Here is a 24,944-nt window from a genome sequence, read left to right as displayed (position 1 = left end):
ATAGAATGAAGTTTATAACCCTTAATTATCAGTATAAAATCATTACATTTCATAGAGTTTAAAATGTCATTGTAAGATGCACCATTATTTTATGTGCCATTAGAAAATGCTGCCAAGACCCAGTGCAGTGGCTCACACCTGAAACCCCAACATTTTGGGAAGCCGAGGCAGGAGGATTGCTTGAGTCTAAGAGTCCGAGAGCAGCCTAGGGAACATGGCAAGATCCTGTCTCTACAAAAAATAAAAAATTAACTGGGTGTGGTAGTGCACACCCATGTAGTCCCAGCTATTTGGGAGGCTGAGGTGGGAGGATCACTGGAACCCGGTAGGTTGAGGCTGCAGTGAGCCACGATCATACCACTGCACTCGGCCTGGGGGACAGAATGAGACCCTGTCTCAAAAACAAAAAAATGCTACCAATTAAACTATGACACAGTGTTTTCTTATCAAACCTTTGTAAGGTGCATCTTGATGTCAAAGATATTAAAATGTGAAGAATTGTGCATCTGAATGGATAAAATCTAGAATTATAGTTGTAGACTTGGAAGATAAAAAGGTTGAACTAAATGTGTACTGATCCTAGGATGTTCCAGAAATCCAAAGGAAATGTTTTGCCTAGAGCAATGCCAAGTATATGGTAGGTACTCGATGAATGTTTATGAATAAATAAAGGCTTTTTACATGACATTAGATGGTCATTAAAACACAGCGAGAAGTAGGCAAGAAAATTTGTTTAAAATATGTTAAGCATCGACTATATCCAGGCTTGTACTGTAACATTAAGAATAAGAAGATTAAAAAAAAAGAAGATAAAGTCTAGTCATTGATAGTTTATACTCTAGTGAAGGAGTCAAATGTAACAGTCTGACAATCAGAGGAGAGATGGGGACTGAAGGAGTAGGTCATCTTCAGAAGGATATTACTAGTTGAAATTGGGATAGATAATGACACCAAACAGGCTTGCAACATGAGAGGGACATAAGCAGAACCTCGGAGAGTCCTGTATTTAATGGGAAGAAAAAGAGGATCCAGTGAGGAAAATCAAGAAGAGTTAGAGATATCAGAGGAGAAATTGAAGAGCAATTTGTCATTGAGACCAGAAGCAGAGATGGCTTTGAGAAGGAAGAAACGATCAACATTGTCAAATTGCCGAGAGATGGGGCAAGATGAGGAGTGAAGATGTCATCAGATTTGGCAGTTAGGAGGTCATCAGTGGTTTCCAATAAAGTAATTTCAGGAAAATCACTGGAGCAGATGTCAGACTGTAATGGGTTGTTGAGTAAATGCAGGGAGAGTTTATCTAGAGAACACTTATGAGGAAGAATAAAAAGAGGCAGGAAAAAACAGGAAGGGTAGAAATGTCAATAAATATAGGGGGGAAAATAGGCACCTCATTGCATGGAAAGGAAGTGAAGGATTGAATGTCTAGATGCGAGGGGAAGGCAGGTTGGGGCAGGACCTGGCAACTAAGGCGGTGAACAAATCTGGGCGCTCAGAGAAGAAAGGAACAGAGGATATGGAATCAGGCAATCTTTGGTTCAATTCCTAGTTCTGACCTTACTGTGTAAACCTGGGCAAGTTACTTAACCTCTGCCCTTCAGATGCTAAAAAGTAATCCTCAGAAAAAGGACAGATACTCCAACAACACCCCTACAGTAAATATGATAACTTCTAAGAGTTTTTTCTTCTTATTATTTTAATGTATGCTGATGACATAAGTCCAAAGTACGATTCTAGGAAAGAATCTTACAGGGGACAAAATGATGTATTTCAAGTGCATGGCTTTCTGACAGTTTGGCTTTTAAGAGTATCTAGAGGTGAAATAGCAAATGGATTTCATATTGCATGCCAATGCCGAGGAGATGCCAATGGCTGCTCAAAGCACTGGTTGGGTAGAATCGTGTTTGAGCAAGAGCCTAGGCTCAGCATAAGAAAGGGTTATGGATTAAAGAAGTTGCCCAGGGGCGTGGAAGGGATAGTAAGTAGCAAGAGCAGTGTCATATACAGTATTTGCTGACTCTGAATTAGAAGAGAAAATGGCTATGTATCCATCAGATAGTTCTCCATAAGTGATATTGAGCTTTTTGATAAGTAATGAATTGTAAAGATTTCCGAGAAGTAGAAATATTCTACACTGTACATTAAGGGTAGGAACATAAATTACAGTAGTCAGCTACAGTCAGTGTGACATCCTTTTATGAATGTTAAGGCATGTGATCAGTTTACATTCATTAATTTAGTAGAAGGCCTCTCCACCTGCTCAAGGGGGAAAGACCATGGAAATATCTGAGGCAGGATCAAAATCTTCCTTGGAAAAACTGGATACACTATAAGACATGGACAAAAAGGAGATGAGGGTCCCAGTGCTTCATACCCAATGGTCACCATCATTTTATCTTGAAAACTTTGGTTTTTTTCTAAGAGTCTCTTTCTATGTTGCCTAGGTTAGTCTCAAACTCCTGGACTCAAGCAAAGCTCTCTCCTCAGCCTCCCAAGTAACTGGGACTCCAGGCATGTGCCACCATGCCTGGCTTGAAAACTTTTTAGTTTCTTTTGCCAAGCTTGCTCAATAGTATTTATAGTATATGCACCTTTAAGCTTGATGTATTTATAGTATATGCACCTTGGTTGAATCTTCCAAGACAGTGTATTTCATTTTATATATATATAAAATATAGATATGAAATTACTTGTGTGTGTATTTTATCTATACTAACAATGATTCAAATGATTTTCTTGTATTTTCTACATAGACAATAACTTACACATAAAAATGACAATTTCTATGACTTCCCAATATTTGTACCAATTATTTAATTTCATTTACTTTTTACCCTTGCCAAAGTATCAATAAAATGCTAAAGAGTAATGGCATCCTTTTTTTTCCTTGATTTTATATACTTCTAGATATATATATGTACACACACACACATATATATGCAGTGATAATCATGTTTTTAAACAAAATCTCATCTTGAACTCCAATATAGGTAGAGCAGAACCATTCTGGCTGAAGGGGATGTAGGGGGCTTGTTTTTCATCAAGGCTGGCACTGAGGACTCCATGGAACATAGTTTGAAAGCCTCTGCTGTAAGATTAATTAGTTATGAAATGCATCCCTAGGCCACAAATTAATTTGCTAGATTAGAATGTTCATCTTTACGAACAGGTGAAATGTTGGGGATGTTTATAAAAAGTGATAATTTTTAATTTAGTCACTTAAGGCAATTATAATCATTAAAATACATTTCCCAGTGTCTAGATTCTCCAGTCTTTAACAAAACCATGTGGTAGCACCAAGAGTTAACTCCAGTACAAGGAAGGCTGTGCCAGTCCCAATCCTGTGCTTCCCTCTGTGAAGGTCTGATCTGCTAATTGCTCCTAACAGGGCGTGATCTTTTGAAAAAAATGGCACTTCAAGGCCCAAGAACACTGCAGGTATTTCAGTCTTCACATCTGCATTCTGGGCAGCAGGAAGAGAAAAAAAAGAGGAAGAACAAACTTGCTTGTTTTATTTTTTTGAGACAGTCTTGCTGTGTCACCTAGGTTGGACTGCAGTGGTGAGATTAAGGCTTACTGCAGTCTTAACCTTCCCGGCTCAAGTGAGCCTCCCACCTAAGCCTCCCAAGTAGCTGGGACTACAGGCATGTGCCACCATACCCAGCTAACTTTTAAATTTTCTGTAGAGATATGGTCTCATATGTTGCCAGGGCTGGCCCTGAACTCCTGGCCTCAAGCAATCCTCTCGCCTCAGCCTCCCAAAACTTGCTTCTTTAAAAAGCGTTCCCAGAAATCCCACCAAATTAACTCTTTATAATTCAATAGTCAAAATTTTGTCACATGGCCACACCTAGCTGCAAGGGAGCCTGTGTGTTGCACTTTAGCAAGACAGATGGAACACATTCCCATTGATACTTTAGGGCTGTTACTAAGGAACATCCATCCAGTACTGGTAACAGCTAGGCAGAAGTCACCACCACTCACCTGCACTACTGTGCCATGTGTATTTTACTATCTGTACAGATTTGTGTTACCACTACCACACTCAGGATACAGAACAACTCCATTAACCACCCTCCTCCTCCAAATTTCCCTTGTGCCTATCCCTTATAATTACATCTTCCTGTGTAACTATCTCCTGGCAATGACTGATCTGTTTTCCATCACTATAGTTTTGTTATCTCCTTAATGTCATATAGATGGAACCATACAGTACATGGTATATAACCTGTTGAGACTGGCTTCTTTCAGTCAGCACAATGCCTTTGAGATTCACTGAAGTTGTTGCATATGACAGTAGTTCATTTTTTTCAATTGCTGAGTAGTATTCCGTGGTATGAATGTTTGTTTATTCATTCATATGAAGAACATTTGAATTGTTTCTACTTTTTGGCAATTATAATAGAGCTGCTCTTTGTTTCCATGTGAAGTTAAGTTCTCATCCACTTACACCTTTTTATTTGTATTTATTTATTAAAAGCATTTTTTTGAGACAGAGTCTCACTCTGTCACCCAGGCAGGAGTGCAGTGGCACCATCACAGCTCACTGCAGCCTCGAACTCCTGCCCTCAAGCAGTCCTCATCCCTCACCTGAGCCTCCTAAGGAGCTAAGGAGCTGGAACCATAGGTGTGTGCCACCACACCCACCTTAACTTTTTGCTTTTTGTAGAGACAGGGACTGTGTTGCCCAGGCTGGTGTTGAACTCCTGGTGTCAAGCAATTCTCCTGCCTCAGTCTTCCAAAGTGGTAGGATTTTACGCGTGACTACTGCACCTGGCCTATATTTTTATTATGACATTATATACAAGGACATTGTTTGTTAATGTGTTCCCTTCCTATACTGAACTACATGTACTGATAATGGTTTAATCTGTGTCCCCACCAAATCTCATGTCAAATTATAATCCCCAATTTTGGTGGTGGGGCCTGGAGGGAGGTGATTGGATCATGGGGGTGGATTTCCCCCTTGCTGTTCTGGTGACAGTGAATTCTCATGAGATCTGGTTGTTTAAGTGTGTATCTCACAGCCTGTGGAACTGGGAGCTAATTACACCTCTTTGTAAATTACCCCATCTCAGGTATTTCTTTATAACAGTGCAAGAACAGACTAATACAGAGGTGATTGGATCATTGGGGTAGATTTCTCATGAATGGTTTAGCACCATCCCCTTGGTGCTGTCCTCACGACAGGGAGTTCTTGTAAGACATGATCCTTTGAAAGTGTGTGGCATCTGCCCCCCCTACTATTTCTCTTGTTCCTGTTCTCCTGTGTGATGTACAAGCTCCTTCTTGGCCTTCACCATGACTGTAAGCTTCCAGAGTCCTCCCCTCCCCAGAAGCACAGTCCTTCCCAGTGCTATACTTCCTGTATAGCCTACAGACCCATGAGTCAATTAAACCTCTTTTCTTATAAATTACCAAGTGTCAGGTATTTCTTTATAGCAATGCATGAACAGCCTAACATATGTATCTCCAAGATTTTGCCTGATCCAAAGCAAATAACTTAGTGTAGTGGTTAAGAGTATGGTCCCTTGCCTGTGTTTGAATTTTAGCTCTAACACTTAATAGTGGTGTGACACTGGGCAAGTTACCTGACATCTCTATGCCTCAATCTTCCCATCCTAGATAACTGGGATAAAGAGTTTCCACCTCCCAGGGTATTGTAAGGTTGTTTGTTTGTTTGTTTTTTTAGTAATATATGTGAGTTTGTTGAGGTCAAAGTAGTGTCTTACACATTTTCCTATCTTTAGCACCTAGTAAGTTCAAGGAAGAATGCAGATGTTTACAATTTTTTATTGAACAAAAGACTACATTAATTTTACAAATAATCCTAACATATATAACTGTATATTTACTATTTTTCTTCAACAAATATGAACACCTACTATGCCCAGGCATTGTGCTAGGCACTGGGGACAGTTGGACACATAAATATCTCATCAGGAGGAAAAGGAAACTTTGATACAGTCTATTTTAAGCTATTTTTGTTCTCACAGAACTATCCTTCCTTAAATAAAAATCCTTTCCATGAAAATTTCCTTTTATAGAAGTGAAACAGTAAAGAATGCACAACACATACACTAGCTTCAATGACTTTCCGAAGGTCATATTAATTTACTTTTTGAACCAAAGAGCAAAACTAGGATTAAACAGAAGATAGGAAATTAAATAAGGGTATTTGAGCTCTTTTTCTTAGTGGAGATGATTTCAAATTTGTGTCCCCCAGAGCAGGGGCACAGTACTTAACTATTTCCAATAAGGTTGACGATTCTGAGACTTCTCTTACAGTAATGCTGGTGAATATAACTTAGGCCATATTTCCAGATTAACTAGTTAAATATTTCATTTCCTTAAGTGTGCTGGTTGGCGTGGCTCGCAATAATTAGATTACAGGAAGGTCTAATTATTTGGTTCAAACACTCATACACACACCCTAAAGCTTAATTACCACGAATAAATCAATCCCACCCCCAAATCGTTGCCTGTCACTGACCATAGCTTTAACTGTACTTGCACAGTTAAAGGAGTTCAACGAGCATGCTAGAATGACTAAAACTTTAGCCGTTAAAATAATTGCTCTCACTTGGAAATCAGTTTTGTTTTTAAGTGTAGAACCGACAATTCTACCCAATTTAAGCTTCAGTCCTATCTCTCAAGACAGATTAACTAGAGCTGATTTAAAAACAAAAAACAAAAAACAAAACTTTGCTTACCATGAAATACACCTTTCTTTTTATTCTGAAAAAACAAACAAAAAACCAAGCCTAGAAAAACCTTAGGGCTTTAAGAATTAGTAAAATAATTAGACCTGGGACTTTGTCCAGGGAATTTCACCATTTAAGATAAAACTCAGCAACATTATGACTAGCTACCAAGAAAGATACGTGCAACGGGAAACCTTTCCCCAATACCATATTTACTGTGAGAAACACAGTAAAATAAAATTCACGATGAAGTTACGGTTGATTTCGACATTTTTATTAGTTATCAGCTTACTGCTAGGTTTTAAAAGGTGTTCCAAGGCGGGAAAAAGGAGGGGAAAGCCTCAGAAGATGGGGTCTGTTTCGATCGGGGGGAGCGGCGTCAGAGGGGCGTGAAGGCAGAAAAGAAGGGTAGGACGGAAATTAGCGACTTAATAAGACGCCTAGTTGCCGAGGTAGCCAGCTGGGCGTAAGAAGCAAGTAGAGCAGAAGAGATTTAGGGCTAATTAAAACAATCACAGGACACTCCCCCTCGCGTTTGCCGGGGCCGGGTCCCCTGCATTGGCAGAGCCGGGGGCGGGGATTAGTTCGGATTCAAATTTAAAGCGGGAGGCCCGCGTGTGGCTCAGCAGGTGTCTCATGCCCGGCCCCCGCTGCGGTCGTTTCCGCCTCTACCTGCCCAGAGGGCCGGAAATTACCTAGCGAGGAGCGGCTTGTCCATTGTTGCCAATGTTTCAACTGCGCGGAAAGCCTGAAGAAAGTACGGGGCACAGGGCACGCGGGCCGCCCACTGCCCCTCCACGCGCCCCCACGCTCCTGGCCGCTGTGCTCCTTGCCCTGCATTTACAATGCCACAGGCCACTGGGGGAGACCGGAGCGAAGCCGGGAGGGAAGCAAAGCGGGAGGAAAAGGGAGAAGTCTTAAAACATCACAAACGCCCAGGGCACTATATAATCTGGTTCCGAGCTAGAGGGAGCGCATGCGCCGGCCACACTTCAGGCGCGTGGAGAAAGGCGCGCATGCGCAGAGCCGAGACGAAAAACGAAGCGAACGGGTGACGGGGCAGATTGAGGGCGCTGCTTTAGCTACCAAAAGGCCACAGCGGCCCGAAGGCGCGTGCGCAGAGCGCGGGACGGGGGTGGAGCTCTTCTGAGGGGGCCGGGGCGAACAGCGCCGGCCTCGCGCGCCCCCTGGCGCGCGCCCGGGGAGAGGAAGGAGCGGGAGGGGGCGGAGAGGAGGGAGGAGGCAAGCAGGGCGGGAGGGGGGAGGGGAGGCAGAGCGAGGGAGGGTTTATCGACCGGGCGATTTTGGTTAAAATATTCAAAATGGCGGACGGAGGAGCAGCGAGTCAAGATGAGAGTTCAGCCGCGGCGGCAGCAGCAGCAGGTAATCATTACAGCATTTTACATATTCATATTCATACTCAACCCCGGCTCCCGCTGCCCCCCCCGCGACTTAGCATAATTTATTAGTACTCAGGATTATTATAATTAACGGCGGGGAGATGGGGGGCCGGGGAGCACGGAGCCCCCGCCGGGCGCCGAGCGGAGGGGGAAAGAGGCTCGGAGCGGCCAGGCGGAGGGGGAAGACAAGGGGCAAAGGGGGCTGCGATCCACCGCCCTCCTCCTGCCCCTGGCCCACCCTGCCGCCGCTCGCCGCCCGCCGCCCGCCCGCCGGCACCGGCCCTCCTCCTCCGCTGGCCGCCGCTGCCGCCTCCTAGCCGCCTCCTAGCCGCCTTGCCCGAACCCGAGCGGGTCCGCGGCGGGGCGGCGGGGCCGGGGCAGAGGGAGAGGACAATAAAGACATTTTACATATTCATAGCTGCTGGGCTGGCGGGGCGCAGTGGGGCGCGGGCGGGCGGCTGGGGCCGAGCGGGCGCGGGGTGGGGGGCGTGGAGGGGGATGGAAGCGGCGGCAAGCACAATGCCGGGGAGGCGGCGGGGCCGGAGCGGACCCCGGCGGCCGGACACCCGCACGCGTCTTCCCCCGGGAGCGGGCCCGGGCGGGGGGGCGCTGCCCGCCTCGGGGGGCGGCCCTCAGGGCAACCGGGGGTGCGCGCGGGGAGAGCTCCCTGCCCGCGCCCCGCCACCGCACGGGGGTCCAAGCGGGGCTGAGCCCGGGGGTCACGGCCCCAGGCACCTCGGCCGCGCCCCAGTGGTCCCCGGTGTGGTGGCCTGACCCAAGCCAGGCCTGCTCTCTAGGTGGGTAGGGGTGAGCGGTCGTGGGCGCTAAGAGGTGGCCTGGGGCGGCGGGGGTGGGGAACCCGCGCAGGGGTCTGCGTCGCCCCCCTAGGGGGTGGACTGGGTTGGAAGGAGTCCTTGGGGCAAGTTCCTTCCCAGGGGATGTCCTCTGGGGCGGTCCGCGCGCCCCTGGCCGGCGGCCGGCAGCCCCTTTGCGTCGTCCACCGGGGCTTCGCGGGCGAGTTGGGCTGGAGGTGCCTGGCGTGGTCTGACCTCCGTCTCCCTTTGCCCCTCCCCGCCGCCCCCCCCCCGCCCCCCGCCCCCCGCCGCTCCCCACACCCCTTGCGCCTGACCGGGACGCACGGGGCGGGTGGCCCTCCGGGGCCTCTCGCTCCGAGGCCCTAGAAGCTCCCAGAGGCCTCTCGAGAACTTGGATGTAAAGGGCTGCCCTCCTGCCCCAGAATGGGCTGGCCTGACAAGTTGATCTCGATTTCCTCTCTCCTGTTGGGAGTCGGTGGGGAGGGACGGGGATCCCCCTCCCTTCTTCTGTGGCGGTGTTTTCTCGCTGGGTGCTGGGTCGTCTTTACTCTTTGCTTAGCCGAACCTCTTCTCATTTGAATAATGTCTAATTCGGGGAGGTTTATATTATTGAAATGGCCGCCTGGCTTTCCCCGCCTCTCATGTTTAGTAATTCAGACCTTTAATAACAGCCACTCACAGCCCAACGCCGTGTTTATATTTTACATTCGCCCCATGTGCTTTTGTGGTTCGATATGATTCTTTTTTTTTCCTTGGCAATCCACAGGGCTCTGAGATCAAACCCAGGCCGTGCTGGGAAGAGAGGGGGAAAGCTAGGCCTTGGCTCCTCTAGCAGTTGCCTAGGCCTCATGTTCTGTGCTGCTTGATTTATTTACTAATAACCAAAATGACTACCTCCACCAACTTCCACACACTTTCCCCTCCTCCGCGGGCAAAACAAACTCTCTTGGGGCTTTACTAGCATTAAAACAGCTCCTAGCTAAGTATCAACTCTGATATGGTTTGTTTTCTCTTAAAAAGACTTTCTTATAGTTTGCAGTAGTATTGGGCCTAGGGGGAAAAGATCTGTCCTGTATTTCATTTTCAGAGCTTATGAAATTTATTTCGGTTTAATCCAAATCACTTAGTTTTGGGGATAGGTACCCCGCTTGCTCCCCACCCCCATGTTAAATACTTTAAGGCTTTGTAAAGATCTGCAGTATTTGTGAAACTGAGACATTTTTCTTTTCCTCTAAGAGTTGTGGAGTAGCTAAATATTAGAAATTCCAATTAACACTTTCATAATTTCTTGCTGTGGTGCTCCCTTTCGAACATCTTCATTCTAATTTAAAATGGAGCTGACGTAAATTTTGTGCTATCATTGTCATAGACTTGCTTATTTTAATTGTAGCATTACTGAAAACAAAAATGGGGTTATGTTTTCTTTGAGTATTTGTGTCATGGTTAAATGAGTGAAAAAAGAAGAATAAACACAGGCATTGTGTTTACCCTGATCTTGGAACTTATTCTCCTCCCAGGACACCCGCCCCTCTTCTTTAAGTTGTCAGAATTGATTTTATGTTTTATCTAGACTTAGGACAGTTGGCCTGTGAGAGGCAGATTAACTTTTACTGTTTAGAGGAAACAGTAATTTTGATTTTTGGTCTTTCCTGGGGTAAAATTTTCTTTAACATTTTTATTTTGTGTCGGGGTGTGTGTGAGTGTGAGTGTGACTGGTGTTGTCTCTCATTGGTGGATGTTTACCGCTGCATAGTTGAGGGAAGTATTAGAGGACTGGGGTTTAACACTAATGTGTTAAACCTTTGAAATTATGTTAAGACATTTTGGTGAGTGGCTAGCTATGTATTTTGTGGGACATTGGTCTTCAGCTTAATGTGTAACAAAATTCTAGGTTTGATGGACTAAACGCAAGCTAATTTCAGATAACCAGTTCTCACCATTTTTCTTCTTTCACTCACAGTAGGCAGGCCCTGAATGCAGCAGGAAAAAAAAAATCTGTAGCTTTTAAGAGAACCTTTAGGTGAATGACTGCTTCAGAGACCTGAAGTATGAGGTTGGATGGACAAAAAGCAGTAATATAATTTCATGCCTTAAATAGCATATGTTTTTGCACCCCATTCCCAAGATGTGGTCAAACTGATGATGTCATTGGACAGAGGACAAGGTGCAGTTAATTTGATTTATTGTCCTGAGGTGAAGTGTAGCAGTGAAGCTTTCTCATAGGGAAACCATTTATCTCGGGACAATTTCCTTTATAGCTGCAATTTAACCACTACTGAGGCCGTAGTTATTTTATACAAAATGATAAACCGTACATTGGATTTTACAAACAAAATTTCACTGTTACAGTTTTTGTAATACAGAAAAGGATGGATGTTGTTTACTGGCCTTATATTTTGGTTCACTTTTAATGCTATTGTAAAAATTCATTTCCTCAAAATTCTCAAATGGAGTATTTGGGTTTTAGATAAATATAATCATAGAAGTGACCCGTATAAATACTTATTTTAGATATGTTTGTTGTGGTCCCCTAAACTTTTGTAAGAAACTGTGTTTCTTAATCAGAGCATGGCTTAGGCTAGTGGAGCGATCATTTGCCTTGGAATCCATTTCAGTGAGTAATGAGGGCTATGTGTTCTTTTAGGTGGAAATGATAATGTTGAAAATAAGGTAGAATACTTACAAGAAAGCATGTGCTTTGAAAACAGTATTTTTAAAATTTAGAATTCTTTTTGGATTTATCTTAGTTTGGACTAGTTTGTTCATTTTCTTTTGATTGATTAGTGATTTTTAAAATTGTTCCATTGCAACATAGTGGTTGCACTTAGAATTTTTGACATATTAATAGATTTTCTTGTAAGACATTTCTCTATTTTTAATTAGTTTATTTTAAGGTGATGATTCAACTTCCAAAGAATGTGATAAAATTGTGCTTTATTTCTAACTTGAATTTGTGATCCAAATTTGATAGAGTATTTTAGGTTCCTTTTGAACCCACATGAGTTTATAACCTGCCTGTCTCCTTTTACATCTGTCAAGTAGCTTCCTGCGTATTTCTAGGAAATCCATTGTCACTTTCTTCTTTTTTTTTTTGTTTTTTTTTCCCAGACAGAGTCTTGCTCTGTCTCCCAGGCTGGAGTGCAGTGGTGCGATCTCAGCTCACTGCAACCTCTGCCTCCTGGGTTCAAGCGATTCTCCTGCCTCAGCCTCCTGAGTAGCTGGTACTACAGGCATGCACCATGACGCCCGGTTAATTTTTGTATTTTTTGTAAAGGTGGGGTTTCACCATGTTGGCCAGGCTGGTCTCGAACTCCTGACCTCAAGTGATCCACCCGCCTCGGCCTCCCAAAGTGCTGGATTACAGGTGTGAGCCACCACACCCGGCTCATTGTCACTTTCTTAATTCTCCCACCTGTTAATTATAATGATACTTTTGAATCAAGGTCTTGAAAATTCATGTGACCGCTGACCAACTGTTTTTGTTTTCTAAAGGACTGTTCTGCTTCCAAACCATTACTGTAAGAGTAATTTTTAACCTCTTCCCTCAAATTAGTTTGTAATTCCTTTCATTTTGTCATTGTCAAAAATCCCAGTAGACAAGGAAAAAATAAATAGTGGCTACTATTCGGGTTTAAATGAATTCAGGTGTAGTGTTCTGCCATATTTTAAATTTACTATTCTCTGCATCAATAGGTAGTATAAAGCAGTGTAAATATAACGTGTTTCATTGCTGCCTTAGTTTGAAATAATTGTCAATCTGCCATTCATCTGGTTAGTGGATTTTGGAGTAAGTTCAGGGCTCAAAATGTTACATTGCTCTTCTCAAGCCACCGAAGATATTTAATAGAGCCTTGAATATCTTAGGCAGGTGGTTCTAAAATAACGGAAGTGGAAATTTGAATGTTAAGTATTTCCTATTAAAAATTGAAATAATTGACCTGTTTCTTGAATCTGTATTCCTTCATCTTGAATTTGTTTGTGTTTTTTAAGTTGGTCACTCATTTTCATGAATGTTTCCTTTGTACTTAAAAGACTGTAATATTATGTAGTAGTGATTGCCTTGCTGTTACCGGCTATTTTTGTTTTGTTTTTTAATGTTGAAACCCCGTAGTTGTAATCTTTGCATTAGTCTTTCAAGCACCATTAAAAATAATGTTGTGTGACTCATTAATTTGCCTTTATATAATTGTGTTAATTACACAGTTTTTGTGATTAGTAAAGACTTGCTATGAAGCCTGATTTTAAGCAGTAATGTGTTTTTCCTAGTGAAAGTGATTGCATTTGAATTTAGAACTATTCAAATAATTTGTGTTTAGGGAACAGACCAAGTCACAGATAAAACATGCCCCCTTTTGGTCACTCATGATGTTCTTTCTGATCCCTCCTCAAATGCTAAATGTCTGAACAAACGTACTTACTATTTCTTGGGCATTAGAGTTGAAAGTTGTCGATTTGATTCAGTGACATATGTGCTTTCAATTTCTGTACCCTTTCTGCATGAATTTTTTCCTTTTCCTTTTTTGGGGATAACTTTGGGTCACCATTTTGCTTAATTCTTACTGTGTTGCTTAAAGGATGTAAATATCTTTTTGAGTGGTTGAAAGGGATAATAATTAAGGTTCACAGAGAATAGCAGTTTCCTTATGCATCTTTTGCTGGACATTTTTGTGCATTATTGATATTTCATAAGTAAAGGTAGTTGAATAACTGTAGATTTTAATTCTTCTTAGGAATAAATTTGTTTGTACCGAAGTATTTCTGTGTTCTAAACAGGTGATGAGCTCTTATAAACTGTTTCAGCAATAATAACAATGGAAACAAAAATAGCATGAGTGGACCCTGATTTGAAGATGCTCCTTGCATAGAGTGCATATGGTTACGGGGTTCTGTTGTGTTTTTACTATGGGGTGTGAATTTTTTGAGCACTGATATGTTTGTATACTCAATGACTAATAGAGCTCTTTTGTTTTGGGTTTTATTTATTTATTTACTTTTTTTTTTTCCAATTAAGCAAATACTCAAGTTTTCAGTGTTGCATACATTTTGCTGACAGGACTAGTAATTGAGCAAAAGAGGAATCGGCAAACCTCTAGATTTATCAGATTATCTTTTATTTATTTATTTTATCTTATTTTTAATTTTTTAAGGGACGGGGTCTTGCTGTGTTGCCTAGGCTAGTCTCAAACTCCTGAGCTTAAGCAGTCCTACTGTGGCCTCCCAAAGTGCTGGGACTACAGGCATGAGCTACCACACCTGGCCCAGATTTCTTTTAAACTACTGGAACTCCTGGACATTTATCCGGAGAGGATACATTATACTAACTTTTTTTTAAAAGCCAGTGTTCACATTGCACAAAGCTAAGTGTTTGTAGTAGCTTTACTAAGTCTTCAATATTGAAAGTCATAGCAAGTGCAATTTATCACATTATTTTTCATAATTCTTTGTAACTTTATATTTTTTATGTGGGAATATAGAAATGGTATATGAAATTAAATCAATAAAATAATAATTATTATTATGGCAGGGTTTCCCCCCTCTATTGAACTTTCTCTTTGCAATAGAAGATATAAACAGGAATGGCTGGAAAATGAACAATATGCTGTGTGTTAAAAGACTCATTTGTGCTTAAACATATGATCACCTTAATGGAGTTGCACTGATGCCTAAAGGGAGTATATTTTTATATGGATAAGTGACTTGGGTGTTGTCTTGTTTTAGTACGCTTATTTTAGTGATCTGCTTAATGAAAAATACAACCTTTTTTGGCTGATTCATATCGCAACAAGCAATATTATAATTAATGTTTTAAGATAGTTACCATCCTAGTTTATAAAGGGTATCTGCTATGTACCTGGTCCTATGCCTGTAGTCTTTGGGGATAACAAGGAAATATGACTGCTGCGGAGGAGTTGGTATGTTTACTTAAGCAGGAAAAATTGAAAAACAATGTATGTAATTACATATTAAAATATGTAACAGATAATGAAGATCAGAGAATAGATCAGGGTGTGTCCAAGTTTGAAAGAGCCAGAGCATCCTAGAATATATTATAGCTGGAAGGTAATTTAGATATAATCTTTCCTAAAGCTTTTGCTTCACAGATGAGGAAATATTCTCACAATGATTTAGTGACTTGCCCGCAGTCACTTAACTATTCAATAACAGATAAGAACACAAGACTTCTGACTGTCTCCCACCTCCCAGTCTCTCCTCCTGCCCCATTGCTGTCAGTCAGAGAAGGCTTTGTGTAGAAGGTGAGACTTTTAAACCAAGCTTTAAAGGGCAAAAAGAATTTAGAGGAATGGGAATACAGGGAAGGCCATTGCAGGGGAGGTTGTGTTCAACATTGTGATGTATAGGTAAAGAATGAGGAAGCATTTGTTCTATGTGCAGGAAAGCTGTTGGAGGATTTTGAAATAGGGACTGATGTGATAAAAATGATAGGGGTGATGTGGTGGTGTGCAAGATGGTTTGAAACAGGAAGGGAGAGATTAGATCCTTAGAAACCATTATATAGAGGTATTTGGTTTATTAACTAATTACTGTAGGTACTACTAGAGATACAAACATAATTTAAAAATTAATTGACCTCAAGAGACTTTCAGTCTAATGATTTATGAAATAAGCCATGATAAAGGTGTTGAGGATATTGTCCAGTTACATTACATGGAATAAGGACCTTTGGGAGAAATTCTTGCCTGGTCTTTACAGTAGAAACTGTTTGTTTTAGTCTTATGGACACTGAATTGTCTAATTGACTTAGTTTCCTTTTCAAATCAAACTACAATGTTTAGGTCAAATTATTAACCTGAAAAGCACATGCATAGGCAATTATGTTTACATTTCTGTTAGCCTGATTAGTAGATCCGTTTTTTGTCCATACATTTGTTTTGTATTTCTTTTATTGTTTCCATCTTTAAACTCTTTTTATCTTGTTTTATGTGGGCCACCTTACATCCTTTCTGGAGCAAGGCAGGTATAAATAACATTACCATAACCGTGACATAATGATAGTGTCTGTATTTTTATAGTACTTTAAAATTTATAGCCACATTCTCATTTTCATTACCTCAGTCCTTTCAGGCAAGCGTTACTATACCCATTTTATAGTTGAGTAAAATAAAACTCAGATTAAGTGACTTTCTCAAGGTCATGTGTTTTATAAGCGTTAAGTGTGGGTAACAGCAAGACTTCCAGGTTAGCTGTTATTTAGGCTGTGTATTAAGGCACTTTGGGGCTCTATTGTGGAGAGCTCTGAATCCTTTCTGTTGGTGTAAGAGTTTGGATTTTATTTGCTAGGCAGCAGGAAGTCACTGAATTTTTTTTTTAATTTTTTTTTGTTGTTATGGACAGTGCCATGATCAGAGCCCTTAAAGTGTTTAGCAACTAATTAGATGCAAAGAGATGATCAAGGTTTTGAATTTAGGTTATCCAGAAAAGAGTAGTACCATAAGCAGATGTAGCGATATTGGGAGAAGGAGCCGTTTGGGGAGTAAGTCAGTGGATTCACTTTGGCATGTCATGTGAGACATGTTTGGGTGGGTGGGTCTTATTAGGTGTAGATTCCTTGTGAAAATTGAAAATTTTTTAGTGAATTAAATGTTTGATAAACATTAATACTAGGTTTGAGATGCTCATGCCACTGTGCGTGTGGACTGAGTATTGAATCTGAACATTGTAAATTCTAGATATCTCATTTTGGCTTTGGCACTGTCTTCTAAGGATATTTCCTTCAGCAATACGGTGGTGATAATACCAGTGTTAGAGGGATGCTGTGGGGAGTAACAAATTGATAGCAGAAGCATTTTTAAAGTAACTCTCTAATAGTTTTTCTTACATGAGCACAGGAGTAAAATCAGGAATTTTATTACTTGTGCTGCTGTAGAGAAGCAGAAGCTTTAGCAACTGATGGATTCTGTGGGGCACCTGACTGTAGGCTGTTCATTTTTTGGAGCAGCTAGCATCTTAGGAGTAATGAATACTTCTTGTACTCTTCTGAAAACTTTATACGATGGAGGTGTTGCATTGAAGCAAATACAGACTTCCCTTGATTTCAGGGCATTCTGTTATCTAGCCCCCACCCTTGCCTATGCATTCTTATCTTTACTACTTCCTTAAATAGCATGACTCAACAATTCCACCAAGGAATTTCCCTTATTCTCCATTTCTACCACAAATACAGCATATTATCAGATTTTAATTTTTTAAGAAATCTCCCTAAAATTTGAAGATCTGTCTTGGGAGGATGGCTATAATTTATCCTGAGACTTGCCTGAGACTTTCTCCCATTACCATCCTCGCAACCTCAATCCCAGTTTGAGACACATGACCTGAAAGTGCACCCAGTGTTTTAGTCAGGTCAGTGTGTGTGGGACGTTGTGTGTGAACCTTTACTCACACTTTTTCCTCCATTGGAAGGCCATGGTGTAAGGTATGGTAGAGTGAAAAAAAGTACTGGGTATTCAGAGACCTGGCTTCTCTATCACTAATTAGCTTTGTAACTTTAGGACAAGTTACTTCACCATGCATTTTTTTAAAATTACATTTGTAAAATAAGGGATTTCAAACTTGAAAGTTTGGTGTTCTTTTTTAAAGGCAAAAGTGGAGCTGTTCTTATTAAAATTGGACGTTGGAGCAAGAAAGCATTTTCTGCCTCCTTTCCACAGTAGCTCTTGAGGCACTTTCACAGGATCCTTAGGACTTCTGCTGGTCATGACTTGAAAACTTTTGTCCTTGTTTATCTTAAGGGACCTGTCTGTCCATTTCTTTATCTCCACAAATAGCCATCTGTCAAATCTGAGCTCCTGTCATACTTTCTCTGAAATTAGCACTTAATTTGTGTTCAGTTACCCAATTCAGCACTTCGTTATACACAGTCCTATTTTCTTCTGTAATTGATTATGTAAGTAAATCTTGTCCTAAGAGCTTTGAGTGCAGGAACATACTGGTAGGGACAGAGTAGGCCTAGACATTTAACAAATAATGAATGCTTGGTTGATGGAATTAGTGGTTCTCAATCTTTGTTGGGACAAGAATCACCGTTGGAACTTTTTCAACATGAGAAGGCCCAATTTCTAATACAGTAGAGGTCTGAAAATCCGTACTTTAAAAAAGCTCTAGAGGTGATTTGATAACATTAAATGATTACTTGTTGCACTTCAAGATTATTTATTGCTTAACATACCTTGAATAATGGTTTTCAATTAATGCACCAGAACGGCCCTATACTGGAAAGACAGACTGAGAATTAGGAGACTTGGTTCCTTATTCTGCTTTTAGCATGAACTATAATAGCTTTCTGATCCTGAATAAATCACTAAACTTTTCCAACCCGTAGGATTCTTACTGGTAAAATTATGGACTGGGCTAGATAAATAGTTTTCATACTTTTTTTTTTTTCTTTTTAAACTGGAATTATTCAAAAACATCTTTTGGGTGAAGATCAGTAAATATAATAGGTATTTTGATCAGTTCGGCTTACCTGAGCATTTATTAAATATATAGAACATGATAAGCTTGGTTCTGTCCTAGTAGGAGAGCTAAATTTTAAGATGGGATTTAGACTTTAAACTTGAAACATCCTATTAGAATGCGAATGAACAAAGGTAGTACGCTTATCAAGAATTGTGGTATTCAGTGTGAATAAAAACTGGATTATGATGAACCAATATGGCCAGTTTTTTCATTCATTTAATTCAACAAATATTTATAGAGCTTCTGCTCCTTATAATATACTGAGCACAGGTGATAGAATAATGAATAAGATACCATCTCTGTCCTCTCAAAGTGTATATTGGTCTATTGGAGAAATCATATATTAAATAACACTGGTCATAGTTTAATGAGTAGAATATGGGAGGTTTGAAGTACTCCAGGAGCATAAGGTGGGGACTGCTAATCTGGACAAGAGGATTTGGGAAGGGGCTCTCTGAGGATATCATGTTTACACTTAGATGTGAAAGATGAATAGGAATTTATCAGTTCAAGGCCTGGGAGTGAGAAGTGGAATTGAACATGTTCTGAGCAAGGGGAACACTATGCAGACATCTCAGACATCCCTCATTATACACAGGGGCATACCACAAGGGGGTTGGTTCCAGGATTCCCCACCCATGCCCGCCCCTCCCCACACCAATATCAAAATCTGCACATGCTTAAGTCCTGCAGTAGGCCCTGTGGAACCCGAGTATGTGAAAAGTGTGCCTGGGCCCTGGGCCTCAGTGCCCCTGTGAATATGAACTGTTTGCATGCCATGAATTCTGTATTTTTAATTTGCATGTGATTGAAAAAACCTGATTTAAGTGGACCCACACAGTTCATACCCATTTTGTTCAAGGGTCAGCTGTGCAATCACGTACTGCATAATGACTTCTCAGTCTATGGACCAGTATACAATGGCAGTCCCATAAGATTATAACAGAACTGAAACATTCCTATCTCCTAGTAACATTGTGATGATCCTGACCCTGTGTAGGCCTAGGCTGATGTGTGTGTTTGTGTCTTAGTTATTAACAAAAACATTTAAAAGGTAAAAAATTAAAAAATTTAAATAGAAAATAGCTTATAGAATAAGGATATAAGGAAAACTTTTTTTAATACAGCTATACAATATGTTTGAAACTGTTACTATAAGACTCAAAAAGTTTTTAACATTTTTAAAGCTTATAAAGTAAAGTTACAGTAGGCCCAGCGCAGTGGTTCGGGCCTGTAATCCCAGCACTTTGGGAGGCTGAGGTGGGTGGATCACCTAAAGTCAGGCGTTCAAGGCCAGCCTGGCCAACGTGGTGAAACCCCGCCTTTACAAAAAATACAAAAATTAGCTGGGTGTGGTGGCACACGCCCATAATCCCAGCTCTTTGGGAGGCTGAGGCAGGAGAATTGCTTGAACCTGGGAAGTGAAGGTTGCAGTGAGCTGAGATCGTGCCACTGCACTCCAGCCTGGGTGACAGAGTGTGAGACTCCATCTCAAAAAAAAAAAAAAAAAAGTTACAGTAAGCTAGTTAATTTATTATTGAACACAGACATGTTTTTCTTATAAATTTAGTGTAGCCTAAGTATATAGTGTTTTTAAAGTGTACAGTAATGCCATAGGCCTTCACATTCACTGACTCTTCATTCATTGACTCACCCAAAGCAACTTCCAGTCTTGCAAGCCCATTCAGGTAATGCCCTCTACAGGTGTACCATTTTTAAATCTTTTATACCATGTTTTTAACTGTACTTTTTCTATGTTTAAATATTTTTATTTTTTAATTATTTAATTAATTATTATTATTTTTTTAAAATAGGATCTCGCTCTGTCACCCAGGCTGGAGTGCAGTGGTGTAGTCACAGCTGACTGCAGCTTCTACCTTCCAGGGCTCAGGTGATCATCCCACCTCAACCTCCTGAGGAGCTGGTACCACAGGCACACGTACCCATGTCCAGCTAATTTTTTTTTTTTAATAGAGACGGGGTTTTGCCATGTTGCCCAGGCTGGTCTTGAACTCCTGGACTCAAGCAGTCCTCTTGGCTTGGCCTCCCAAAGTGCTGGGATTACAGATGTGAGCCACTGTGCCTGGCCTAGATATTTTTAAATACACAAATACTTACCATTGTGTTAGGATGCTTGCAGTACAACAGTAGAATAATATGCTGTACAGGTTTATAGTCTAGGAGCAACAGGCTATACCATATAGTTTAGGTATATAGTAGGCTTATACCATTTGGGTTTATGTAAGTACATTCTGTGATCACACAATGACAAAAACGTCTAATGACATACCGCCGTTAAGTGATGCATGACTGCACATACAATTCTTGAAACTAATGAAAACACAGAACTTTCAAAGAACCAAAGTTCAGCATAGCTGATTCGGTAAGAATGAGATTTAGCTGAAGAGCCGAAGATGATTTTCATATTATGAGGCTATTTGCATGATCTTTGTACTTTTTAGTGACAAGTCCACAGTTGGAAATTATGGATGATAATCCATACTTTTCAATAAATACATTGATTCCTAGTAACAACAGCGATAAAATTTATCAAGATTTTGTGCCAGTTATTGTACTAAGTGCTTTACACGCATTTATGTTAATTACAGTGACCCCCATGGGGGTGTATATTGTTACCCCATCTTTTAGGTTAGGAAACCGAGGCTTAAAGAGGCTAAGTGACACACCTAGGTTTCTGTTTTGATTATGGCAGTAGGCAGTTAAGATCATCAGGCTCTTACCCATTAATTTCTGCTTCAAGCCAGTAGAATGATGAAAAATATATCAAGTGGAATTGGGATTGCAGAATTTCCACTGTTAGGATCTATAGATTTAACAGCTGTTATGCTGAGTTTAACCTCGGTGCTTTGTACAGTTCCCAGGTCCAGATTGTGTGCACTAGAATCAAGTGTGCATTCTTATCTCTGTATTGCATTTTGGAGACACAGACAATTGATTATCAGATCTAATGTTAACTTAGCTTTCAGGATTTCTAGGTGCTGACTGTGTTTTTGAAGTTGGTTGTATGCAAACTGCTGATCCTGGAAACCCATAAATTCTGAACATTTTGGGTTTTTGTTAAGAATTGTATTTTAGGGTAGGCATGGCGGCTCATGCCTGTAATGCCAGCACTTTGGGAGGCTGGGGTGGGAGGATTGCTTGAGACCATGAGTTTGAGACTGGCCTGGGCAACATAGCGAGACCCTCTCTCTGCAAAAAATTTAAAATACTAGCCAAGCGTGGTAGTACTTGCCTATAGTCCTAACTACTCCGGATGCGGAAGCAGGAGGACCTCTTGAGCCCAGGAGTTCCAGGCTGTGATGAACTGTGATTGTGCTACTGTACTCCAGCCAGGATGGCAGAGCAATACCCTGTCTGTTAAAACAAATAAATGTGAAACTGAAGCTAATTGCACATGTTAACCTTGGGATAATTTTCATCTGGAGCAGCATTTATATTTTTTTGTCACCCAGTTGGTGAAATAGAAAATTAGGATTTACTTTGTTTACATGTTATTTTGATAAAAACATAATTTAAGATATTTCAGTGTTCTCAAATGAGTTGTGACTTAATATGCAAGCAAATTATGCAAAAAGGTGGGTTTGTTTACCACTTTTTACCAACTACTTCCTTTCCCCCCTACCAAGCTGTTACTAAACTAAGGCTGTAGCTTTCAGTTGAGGAAACATAACAGTTGATTATTGTGTCTAATGAGAAGTCAGCTATTTCATGGCGTTGGTTTCCAGTCATACACACCTTGTTTAATCATGCCCTGCATCACCTTATTGAATTGTTAATGCTGTTTGTTTCTCAATTTTTCTTTTACACTACATTCATTGCTAAGTCCCCTCACCTTCCTCTTCATAGTGCTTTCCCTCCCGCCGAGTGCTTGCTGCTTCATGCTCTGGCCAAGGAGAATGCTGTTTTGGCAGACTGTTTTATACATGAACACTCATACGCCAATCATCATTATTTAGAAAGGAATTGTTGAAAAAGCTCTCATGTTGTGAGTGACATCTTCAACATCACTATAGTCTAAGATAAATTACCAATTTATGAGTGTTGCTGGAAAAAATCATGGTATGATTTCAGGCAATTAGACTATAGTGGCAAAACCATTGCCTGGTTATGCTGTTGGAATCACATCTTAGTAGTTACATAATGCTAGTTACATAATGCTATCAGGACCAGTACGAGACTGGTTTAGTGATTGAGCCCATTTCCTGGGATTTGTTCCCATGTGTTGCAGGCAGATGTCCACGTTTAGATGTGCATGCTTTTGTCATGCATGTACACATAGTTTTTAAAAAAGGAGTCATAGTGCATATCCTGTTATATACTTGCCGTTTTTCCCCCATGGCTCTCTATTCTTTAGTTCACCCATTTAAATAAACATTTTAATGAAATTATGTTCTTTGCAGCAACATGGATGGAGCCGGAAGCCGTAATCCTAAGTGAATTGATATAGGAACAGAAAACCAAATACTGGTTTGGGCTCTTCTGCTGGAACCTAGTGGAGGAGGCTAGTCCAAAATAGTAGTCTCCCAAAAACTTTCTTTAACAGAATATACACATTTAAAAATTTTGTACATGTTGTCAGGTTGCTTTTAGTACCACTCTATATTTTTTATCTACAGTATTTAATGGTGTCAGTTTCTCCAGCACTGTTAACTATTAGTCTTTTAAATTTTTCCTATGTTGATGAAAAACACCTCATTGCTTTAATTTTAATGTTTTTACTCTTAAGTTGGACATCTTTTTTTTTTTTTGATAGACTCTTGCTGTGTTGCCCAGGCTGGAGTGCAGTGGTGTAATCTCAGCTCACTGCAGCCTCCACCTCCCGGGTTCAAGCCATTCTCTGCCTCAGCCTCCTGAGGAGCTGGGATTACAGGCACCTGCCACCATGTCTGGCCAATTTTTGTATTTTTAGTAGAGATGGGGTTTCACCATCTTGGCTAGGCTGGTCTTGAACTCCTGACCTCTTGATTCACCTGCCTCAGACTTCCAAAGTGCTGAGATTACAGGCCTGAGCCACCACGCCCGGCTGACATAAATTTTTATTAAATTAAATCTTACTAAATTTTATTAAATATAAAATATTTTATCATTGAAAACAAAAATAAATCATTGTTTTCAAATGTACGACAATGATTTATTTTTCCTGTTTTGGCCATTTCAGAATATTTGTAGTTTTCCTGAAAATTTATGACTTCTTAAATATTCTCTTTCCATGTGTACCTGACCCACCTCCTTCCCGGCAGCTAATTCCTATACCTCTTTGGAGAAGTAGCTTAGGGATGCACGTGGAGCTTGAATCAGTCTACCTGTTGGTAGTCACATGTTTTACTTGCAGCCCACTATTAGCTGTTCATTTATAGAGAGGGGATGGTTGCAGAGTCTGGGCAGGGATGGGTCAGCTGTGGCACTGTGGTCCTGGAGAGTCATACCCTACTCTTGCACAAAAATGTTTCTCTTAGCAGAGAACTGGAGTGAGCATTTTTTTTTTTTTTTAACTCTGCTTTCTCTAAAGGCATTTTAATTTTTAAGTCAAATATATGAGAGGTAGGGATAAAGGAGAAATGGAAAGATAATACAGTTTTAGCAGTCTAGGGGTTTATTTTCTACACAAGGACTTGGAAATCATAAGACTAATCCTGAAATATTTTCAGTGCTGGATTTCACCTAACCTCCTGACAAGCTTGGAGTTATCTGGGACATGGGGAGCAAGAAATTTAAGGAAGCTGACAATAAGGAGGAAAGTATTTAACTTCTGAGTAGAGATGGCTCGATGGTGATAATACTTGTGAACTAGGGTTAACATACAGCAGTGACAGCGTTGTAAAGTCTCGGTGGTGAGGGAAGATGACAGTGACCTTAATGGAGAGAGGCTATCTAGTGAGAACATACTTGTGTGTGTTGTGGAGTGTAAATGCCTACCTAGACTTTCTGCTGGATTATTTAGAATGTTGAGAGGTTAATAGATTCAGATTGTTGCATACATAAGTTTTTTTCCTACTATTTGGGATGGGTGAGGAAAGAGCTCAGAAAAGAAACAGGTTACAGTAACAGTCCTGTTGGTCTTTTTTGTTTTTCTGGTACGCTTTGGCAATTTTTATCAAGTAATTTTTGTATTTTCTTTTTCAACTGTCAGTATGTTATTTTTACCATTTTGAGTGATGTCTGTGGAATAAGAAGTGTTTGTAAATATTTTGTGACTTACATGGTAAGCTTGACTAGGTTTACACAAAGTCATTTTGTACTACCATTTGTCTAATTTCTGCAAATACATTATTTGGGGGCATTCTTCCATTTTTCTTTCCTCTTTTGTCCTTAATTCCCCTTCCCCCGTTCTTCCAGTTAATTGAGTTACTGGTTTTTTTTTTTTTAAATCCATATAAGTATTTTTTTGTTTGTTTTGTTTTGTTTTTGGCAGAGTGTTGCTCTGTCGCCCAGGCAGGAGTGCAGTGGCGTGATCTCGGCTCACTTCAACCTCCGCTTCCAGGGTTCAAGCAATTCTGCTTCAGCCTCCCGAGTAGCTAGGATTATAGGTG

The 24,944-nt window shown here is 40.8% G+C and overlaps 1 protein-coding gene across 5 annotated transcripts in view; it reads left to right on the top strand.

The window, feature by feature from the left end:
* The first annotated feature begins 7,963 nt into the window (after positions 1–7,963).
* Positions 7,964–24,944, top strand: part of POU2F1 (POU class 2 homeobox 1) — a 197,004-nt gene continuing 180,023 nt past the window's right edge. For 2 of the 5 annotated variants that reach the window (XM_025382351.1, XM_025382341.1), the window contains exon 1: positions 7,964–8,087. In XM_025382351.1, coding sequence (XP_025238136.1) covers positions 8,027–8,087 — 61 coding nt within the window. In that variant the 5' untranslated portion in view covers positions 7,964–8,026. The remainder of the gene's footprint in view (positions 8,088–24,944) is intronic. The other 3 variants (XM_025382348.1, XM_025382340.1, XM_025382350.1) reach the window with 3 other exon arrangements.

This window comes from Theropithecus gelada, chromosome 1, assembly GCF_003255815.1.
Source record: "Theropithecus gelada isolate Dixy chromosome 1, Tgel_1.0, whole genome shotgun sequence".
NCBI lineage: Eukaryota > Metazoa > Chordata > Mammalia > Primates > Cercopithecidae > Theropithecus > Theropithecus gelada.
The sequence above is the reverse complement of the archived record's forward strand: the minus strand, read 5'-3'. Positions and strand labels throughout refer to the sequence as shown.